This window comes from Octopus bimaculoides, chromosome 24 (assembly GCF_001194135.2).
Source record: "Octopus bimaculoides isolate UCB-OBI-ISO-001 chromosome 24, ASM119413v2, whole genome shotgun sequence".
NCBI lineage: Eukaryota > Metazoa > Mollusca > Cephalopoda > Octopoda > Octopodidae > Octopus > Octopus bimaculoides.
The window spans coordinates 20,211,715-20,221,174 of record NC_069004.1 but is presented as its reverse complement, the minus strand read 5'-3'; the positions used below and the strand labels follow the sequence as shown (position 1 = coordinate 20,221,174).

At 35.9% G+C, this 9,460-nt stretch overlaps 1 protein-coding gene across 4 annotated transcripts in view; it reads left to right on the top strand.

Moving 5' to 3' along the window:
• LOC106882466 (protein tyrosine phosphatase type IVA 2) overlaps window positions 1-9,460 on the top strand; it is a 70,423-nt gene that overhangs the window by 46,684 nt on the left and 14,279 nt on the right. For all 4 annotated transcript variants that reach the window (XM_052976321.1, XM_052976320.1, XM_014933152.2 and 1 more), the window contains one exon: window positions 7,126-7,734. In XM_052976321.1, coding sequence (XP_052832281.1) covers window positions 7,624-7,734 — 111 coding nt within the window. In that variant the 5' untranslated portion in view covers window positions 7,126-7,623. The remainder of the gene's footprint in view (window positions 1-7,125; window positions 7,735-9,460) is intronic.

The following is a 9,460-nucleotide window of genomic DNA, read 5'->3' as shown; positions in this document are numbered from 1 at the left end:
TACAGAGGTTTATCTGTGGCTAGGTAGTTCTCCTGCAGCTGTCTTACCAGAAATATAGCATCAGTGGTGCTTTTCCCAGGCACAAATCTAAACTCTCTCCCTAATTAGTTGGGCTATGACCCTCTCCATGACTTTCATTACCTGATCCAACAACTGGATACCTATGTGATTGTTTGTCTAAAGCGTCACCTTTACCTTTGTAGCAGTTGACTTCATATATCACCTGGTTAACTATATGGGTGACTAGGCTATAGCCAACATTGCTAGATATTTTGAGCATCTCTGCAGTGATTCCTGATGGGCTGGGGGCTTTCCCTGTCTTCATACTCTTAATTGCTTTATCTACCAAGGTACTGTCAATTCGGATAGCTGGTCCCTCTGTTGGGTCGACATTCAGCAGACACTCTTTCTCTCATTCATTCTCTTTATTGAGCAACCTTTCATGGTGGCAACTCCAAACCTCTCTCTTTGCAGCCTCATTTAGTGCAAGTGAACCATCATCCATGCGGACACATTTCTCTCTCACACACTGTCTTGCAACACAAAATACCTCAAGTCTTTGGTCCTCACGGTGCAAAACATTGGCAAATTTTTTCTTATCTGCTTCCCCTCTGGCTAAATAAACCTGTCGTCTTAGCTTCCCTTCTGGCAGTCTGATGCAATTCCCTGCTACCACCGTTCTTCCTGTCCTTCCAAGCCTGTTTCTTTTGTCTAATAGCCCTGTCAACAACATTGTTCTAGCACCATGTTATTTTGGGTCGAGAGGGGACTTTGCACTATCCACAGATCTGGTCAGTGGCCCTCAGCAGGTTGTCCCGTAGAAACCTCTAGTTGTCTTCTTCCACATCATGTGAAACTATATCCCCTTCTATTTTGTCAAAGGCTTCGAGTAATACGTCTCTAAATCTCTGTCCATTTGCAGGATCTTTAAGCTTCTAGACCCTTCTCCTCTATGCTGGTCATCTTTTGGGCATCCATTTTGTCCTGATCCTGAAGTCGCTAACTATCAGTCTATGTTGTGGGGTACATTCTTCGCCTGGGAAGGTTTTTGGCATTTATAAGCAGCCATATTTCCCTTTTTCTGGTGAGGATGTAGTCAATTTGGCTAGTGTGTCTACCAGATCGGTAGGTGACTAGGTGACTGGCAGGTTTCTTGAAGTTAGTATTGCAAACCATAAGATCATTTGCATCGCAGAACTCCAGCAGCCTGGTTCCCTCCTCATTGTGGGAACCATAACTGTAGCCTCCAGATAGGCCTTGAAAGCCCCCTGTATGTTGTCCAATATGTCCATTGAAGTCACCAGCCACAAAGAGAAGGTCCCTGTCATTCGTCAACGAGGTAGTCTGCAAGAGGGTATCATAAAATTATTCTGTCCATCAAGTAGCCCCGGCTTAGGGGCATAGGCTGAGATAATGGTTGCTAACCCATGATGAAGCACTAATCTAATCTTAAGTATTCTGTCATATACTCTGACTACCTCGATTACCTTATCAACCCATTTCTCCGCAAGAAGTATACCCACGCCCCCGGCCCCGTCAGTGTTCCCTGCCCAGAAAATGTTGTACCTGTGTGGAACCTAACAGAACCTTCTCTCCACCTTACTTCTTGGAGGCAGCACAAATCTACACATCTCCGTTCAAGCATCTCAACAATCTCACCAGACCTACCTTTCAATATGCCGATGTTGAGAGTGTGGGAGGTGTGAGCCCGTGACACGGGGGACAGCAGTGTCATGTACCTGAAAAGAAAGCTGGCATTTGGCAGAATTCATAAACAAACAATAACCTTCAATTCAACCTGCATACACTACACCATCATATTTATGCACTATATGATCACTACCTTACATAGGAGATAAACCCTAACTAGGGGTGGGGATGGCGTAAAGCCTTTAGAAGTGTTCATAGGAGACAACCAAAGGATTACAGAGGATAGGAACTTCTGGTACAGGTAGCGGGGCGGGTACTGCAAACTCGCAAATTTAGACAAGAGGATCTTCTGGATACATATTCTTTCGGTGGAGGTATTAAAAATCGAGTAGGGGAATTCGAGTGTGTGCGCTAGTTTATATAGGGTGGTGGAGGAAGTCTTGGTGAAGCAAGTGGTAATCAAAAGAGAGAGAGATGGAGGTGCCAGAGTTAGGGTGGTCAGAACACGAGGGAGAAAAAATATTCTTTTGGGATTTGGGTAGCATAATTTAACGAAAGAGCAAATGTCGATAATAGTAAAATAGAATTGAAAAATCTGAGAGTTTTCGGTCAGCCAATCTAAGACAAAATTAAAGAAATAAATGACTGTGTGATGAACTTGAATAAATGAATATGTGGCGGTTAAGGGTATGCGTGAACTAACTTTTTACTTTCTCTTTTACTCTTTTACTTGTTTCAGTCATTTGACTGTGGCCATCCTGGAGCACCGCCTTTAGTCAAGCAAATCGACCCCAGGACTTATTCTTTGTAAGCCTAGTACTTATTCTATCGATCTCTTTTGCCAAACTGCTAAGTTACAGTGACGTAAACACACCAGCATCGGTTGTCAAGTGATGTTGGGGGACAAACACACACACACACACACACACACACACATATATATATATATATACACATACATGCGACAGGCTTCTTTCAGTTTCCGTCTTCCAAATCCACTCACAAGGCTTTGGTTGGCCCGAGGCTATAGTAGAAGACACTTGCCCAAGGTATCACACAGTGGGACTGAACCCAGAACCATGTGGTTGGTAAGCAAACTACTTACCACACTGCCACAAGGCAACAACGAGGAAGACGAAACTATTGAAACTATATTTACATGTTTACATGGTAATGAAATAGACAGAATAATGAAAAGAACTAATAAGGGGTTTATGATCTGCACAAAAATAGAAGAGTAGATGAATGAGGTTGAAAAGGCAAAACTTCTTATCTGAGCATCTTCTGAGATTCGTATCCTTTTGGCAGAGGTATTAAGAATCGAATAAGGGGAAATATTTTACCACCATTTATTATTGATGGTAAAATTTTGAATTTTGTTGTCAGTTGTTTTATTTCTTCCCTCGTTTCTATTGTTTGTCCCATCATCTGTTCCCACTTGTTTGTGTTATGGCAACATGTCCATATCAATTTTATTAGCATTATCACATCAATTATAGTTTGTGTTGTTTATGATCTTCTCAGAAGAATTCTCTGTTCTGGTATGACTTAATTTGATGTGCAATTTTGATGATTGCAGATTTTCTCTTGAAGATTGCTTGTTGGCATAATTGTTTGGCGCGTTCCTAATCTTTTTGTAGGGTTATTGGTTCAGCTTAGATGTCTGAAATTTTCCTTGACAGTTCTATGACTTGCAATATTTGATGTCAGTTTTTTGTCCAACTATGGTGTATGTAGTACTAATCCCATGTGTTGATGTTCTGTAAAATAGATGCTTCTTCACATTTATCAAAGATAATTCAATTCTTTACCAGGCATGTATCAATGTTAAAAGTTAAGGGAAAGTTAGTCATTACAGAAAGATACTGACATAGCTAACTTCAGCACCATGTATAAGTGTTTCCACTTTTATCAGGTTTGTACACGAGTCAGTCAGTAGCTTTTAGTGCTCTTTGTCCATTAGGGATTGCTTGACAATACCATTGTCTTTCAGACAAATTATACCTTTTACATCATTAACCTTCTTTCTACCAATGGGTTCAATGGACCCATTTCAGTTTTTCTCAGTTGCTTCTTCCTACTGTTTATATTATTTGATTCTGCTGATTTCTTGTAACTTCTTTTTTCTTGACTATCTTTTATTTGTCAAATGGGAACTTTTCCATATATTTATAAAAGCTAGAAAATTTTGCTTTATACATTAATTACCGTATTGGTCTATTGGACCCTCGAATTAAATCCGGACAATACTCTTGTCATTCTAAACAGAATAAAAGCAGTCTCAAATATTATTTTCCTAAATATTTATCAGATATAAAATAGATAAAATTGTATTGAATTTATTTGCTGAATTTTAGATAAAATAGGAAAAATTATGAAGATATTCCAGTAAATTTGTGTGGTATTGCATCACCTTCAATCTGCTTGTTTATTGGGCGATGCAATATTTCTATGTGATGACGCAATTCTTAGAATATATTGCATCATCTTTCAGGAGGGTTTAAATATGAGAGAGAGCAATATCTGCCTTTAGTCTGCTATCAAGTTTCATATAGTTCAGTTGTGCTTTCCAATATGCCTAGACATGAAAACTTGAGTGAAGACCAAATATTGAAAAGGTTATTGGAATTAGATGAATAATAGGAAGAAGATAGTAGTGATTCCTTCTATTACTGTGAAGATGATGGTGAAAGTGATTGTGTGCTGGATAGTTTAGGTTCTGTGTCATCAGATGATGAAGATACTCAAAAACAATTATCTGCAAGCCACTCAATTATGAATGAGCAATATGGTTCTAGAAACACAATAAGTTTGACATTCTAATCCTCTTACTCAAGCAGCAGTAAGAATTTCATCTTGCAATATTGTGCCAAGAATGTGAACCATCCTGTTTTGCTAAAAGATCTTGTGATAGCATTGAAACATGTTTTACTATCTTTATGCACCAGAATCTTCTTGAAGTAATTCATAAATGGACAAATGTTGAAGGTCAGGTTGTTTAAAAAGATAAATGGAAGGAAATTGATCACTTTGAACTGAAGAAATTTATTGGACTGATTATTCTTATAGGTGTTTATAAATCTCAACTGAAAATGTCTCACAGTTATGGAGTCAAGAAAATGACTGTCCAATATTCAACAAAATTATGAGCTGGGGAAGATTTCAACAGATTTTACAAGTGTTGCATTTTGATGATGCTAGTGCAATAAGAAAAAAGAGAAGTGATGATAAATTGGAGCCCATATGAGAAGTATTTGAAATGTGGAATCAGAATTTGCAATATGGATATGTTCCAAGTTCAAGCATGACACTTGATGAACAATTAGTTTCATTCAGAGGGTGCTGCCCATTCTGGGTATATATTCCTTCAAAACCAGAGAAATATGGAATTAAAATTTCAGCAATATGTGACAGTGAAATATCTTATGTTTGGAAAATGCAAGTCTACACTGGAAAAGACCCAATAAAAGGGAAAGTGACAAATCAAGGTTCAAGAGTTGTTGAAGTCCTAGTAAAAGAACTTGAAAATACTGGTCACAATTTAACTTGTGGTAATTTTTTTACAAGTCTAGGATTGGCTCAAAAGTTGTTTAGCAAGAAAACTACTTTAGTTGGAACAATTAGAAAGAACAGAGTAGAACTTCCAAGTGCTTTCACAAGTGGAAAAGAAACATAAATCAAACAGCACAATATTTGGATTTCAAAAGGATTCTATGATTCTACCTTATTTGTTCTAGGAAAAATGATGTATTCACACTTATGAGTATAATGCACTCTCAGCCTTCAATTGATTCAAAAAGTGCTGAAAATAAACCTGAAGTTATTACGTTATAACAAAAGAAAAGGAGGAGTAGATACCCTAGATAAGATGGTAAGGGCATACACTTGCAAAAGAATGACTTGAAGATGGCCTATGGTTATATTCTACAACATGATTGATATACGTGCAGTGAATGCTTTCCTTGTTCCTAAACAGTTTCACTTCAAAGTTTCCAGGATAAAAGAAGACAGTCCCTAATTGCCTAATTCGGTTAGGAAAGGAACTTGCTAGAGTTAATGCTAAACAAGAACATGACAAACAATCTAGTTCTGCTAACATTACTCAAACAAGAAAAGATGATCTTCAACCTCGTTTGAGATTCTTCAGCCAAAGCAAAAAGGAAGATGTTCTTTGTGTGGCCCCAAAAAAGACAGGAAAATTCATACTATCCATGTTTGCCAAGAACATTCCAATGTTGTCTGCATTCACTACCATGAAGAGCTGTAATTCTGTATTTTTGTAATTTTTTTAAAATTTATAATATATTCTGTAAGAATATATTTTAATATATATTCTCACAAAAATTTGTGAGAAACAGTAATTTTTCATTCACCTGATAGCATATATAATGTAGCTAAGAAATAGTAGTAGTTTGAATAAAATTTAATTAAAAGAAAAATATTGGAAAAGTGGATGTTAATATGTAGTGCGTGAGTGCATCTATATTCAAGTTTTTTTTTTTTTCCTTTTGTTGAAGTTTGCCAGATATGGTTGTCATAAATTTTTCTTTCAAGGTGACCAAATTGAGTAAATAGTGAAATTAAAAATGAACTTTGTGTAGTAGAATTTGAATTACCTTCCAAAAAATTTAGTAATCTTTGCAGATACTTGGAAAATCTGATTCATTTTGCTCCTAAAACCTGAGCATATTTTGTCCCTTTTATTACCATTATTGTCCATATATTTCACTTCTAAAATATTTTGGAAGGTTACTACAATAACTAATAAATTATAATACTGGAATTTGGAATATTAAAATATTTGGTTTGCAAAATTCTTGACCACCACTCCTGAGATATAGCAAAAAGTAGAATTGTATCATAGAACTTGGATGATCTCTGGTTGTTTGTTATCTGACGGGTGAATGACCAAACCTAAAATATTACTTTTCAAACTTCTTTTGACATTATCTTTCTTACATGATGCATCTACTAGACTGACTCAGTTCTTTGTATCCTAATCTATCTTGCTACTTACTTGTTATCTTCTAAATACCAAACAGTAGCCAAATTACAGCCATATGGAATCTAAAACACTATTGTTGGGTAAGCTCTTAGTTAAAACAATGTATACTTGTTGTTTCACATTCCAACAATGAGAATTTTTGTAATTCTATTTTTAAATACAGTGTGGAAGTTATTGCTATTATTTCAAATTTATATAACAAAATTGATCTTTTTTTTTAATTATTTCTTAATTGACAAGGCTCTGTTTTGTTTTCGGGGAAAGGATTCAGTTCACTGAATTAATATTGGTGTCTTACTGATACTAATTTTTGTATTTCACAGGATGGAATGCATGGCTATTTCTACTAATCTTTCTTCAATAAATTTCTTCCTTCCACATTTTCTGTAAAGTTTCTTATTTTTTAACTGTAAATATGTTTGTTTAAAATTGGAGAGAGAAAAATTCTATGTGGATTTTATTTTTTACAGTTCTTTGGTGAATTCGGTCATACATTTATGGAGTTTGTGACCAACAGTGGAGATTTCTGCCAGGCGCAACACGTGTAATAGTGGTGTTAGTGCTGTGTTTCAACTGAAGTGAAAACAAGTAAACTTCTAAAACAACTGGAGACAGTTTTGAATCTGTTGCGCCTTCCATCACGTAAAGTTTGCTGTTGAAGTGTTTGTGATAGAAGAGTTTTTGGATGGCGATAGCTTGTGCTTTCAACGTACTCACTCTTCTCTCTTTTTACTGGATAACTACAGTGGATGTACAGCTAGACAGCAGCTAGCTGGGGAGCGTACCCAACTGTCGATCCTTAACCACTACTAGGTGCTTAGAAACCAAAAACAGGTGCTCTTACTGATCCACCAATTTTTGTGGTGGATTTCTTTCAGTAACCACCATTTTGGCAGGATTGCAGAGCTGTTTGCTCTAATTATTTTTCTTATTGTCAATTCCATACATCGACCAAACAATAAATTACCATGAGAGCTACAAGGGCCATAAAGCCTGAACCTGCTGAAATTTCTCACAAACATATGAGGTTTCTGATAATGGACCGGCCAACAGATGGGACCTTGGATAAATTCATTGAAGTAAGATTTTAAACTTTTCTTCTTTTTGTCTTTTCATAAGTTTATATATCTACCTAAGCTTTTTCAATGAGAAAATGAGTATACCTTAATTTTGTACATGCACTGATTGAGTAGGTTTACTTTTTAATGGAAGCAAAATATGAAAGTTATAACCGAAATTAAAGCTATCAAAAGAAAAAAAAACAGTGCAAGATCACCAAAAAATTATCAAAGAAAAATGTTGCCATTTCACAACAAACTCAATAAAATGGGCTTTTTATTATCAAACCAAAGTGCAAATATAGCATACTGAATGAGAAGGGACATTACTCCATCTTCACAAGTTAGCATTCAGTTATAAAGTTCTAAATACCTGAGTTTTTGGATTTAACCAGTCTTCAGAAAGATTGAAAATGCAATAAACCAAAAGAGCTATTTCATAAACTAAAGAAACAATTCATTTAAGTTATATGGCTCACATCATTGCAAATTAACTATGCAAAAATATACAAATATGATTTCCCCACAAACAGTTGGTGCTGCTTACTTTTACTGAATTGTTTTGTTGGATAATTGTCAACAATGCTACTGGCACTTTTGCTACTCACTGTACATTCCATTTCATAACTAACAACCTACATATTTCACCAAATTTTGTGTGTGTGCACACACACAAAATAAGAAGAATAAGTACCAGGCTTAAAAAAAAAATACTGGGGGTTGATTCATTCATTCAAATTAAAAATTCAAGGTGATGGCCACAGTCTAATGACTGAAACAAAAGATATAAACAAGTCATGTTCTTGACAAATGTGGAGTTTTTTGTAAATCCAGTTCAATAACCTGTTTATTATTCTAAGCTGAAGCTGTTTTGTTTCATTTATATTCTTTTGAGGAAAAGATGTGAACATTACAACTTTATAATTCTCTCTTTATTCCTATCTAGAAAAAATCAGCAGAAATCAAATTATAGTATAATCATTGAAACTGTCAAGAGAATCACATACAATTTAAAGAAAGTGGTCATCTGTGACCACCCCACTTTGTTTTCAGGCATCATTATCTAGAACTATAAAAGCTCTCACTGGCTGAACAAATTGTGGAGTTTTAACTTTTGGCCTAAAAGGATCAACTAGTGTATGGTTTACCACCAGTAAGCCTATATGTACACATAAGGCTTGTGAAGAGTTTCTGTTACACATGAAGCATTGAGTAGTCTACAACTATAGTAAAAACACACTTGCCTAAAGTGCTACTTAGTCAAAATGAAAGCAAATTTCTGAACCATGTGGCTGTTTGTTCAAGAATTTAACTTGAGAGAAGCTTCATTTACAACTTATTATATGCTGGAAAAAGTGTGCATTTAAAGTGATATTCAATTGATTTCATAATCTATGATTAAAACTTACACCATTTAACATCCATATTCTATGCTAGCATGACCTGGTTGGTTTGACAAGATCTAATGGGTTCAAAGACAGCATCATGCTCTGGTGTCAACTTTGGCATGGTTCCTACAGGTGGATGCCCTTCCTAATGCCAACCACTTTACAGTGTTTAGAGGGTGCAGTTTTTCATGGTATCAGCACCAGTAAGGTCACCACACAGTTTACAAGACTTAACCCCAAGGGGCAAGGGTTGTGCTAGAAGATGAAGGTTTAAAGTATGAAAGAAGAAACCTGAGCAGTACAGGTTTCTTGCTGTAAAGGAACTACATGACTTCTCATATTTTAGAAAAGGCAGTTGG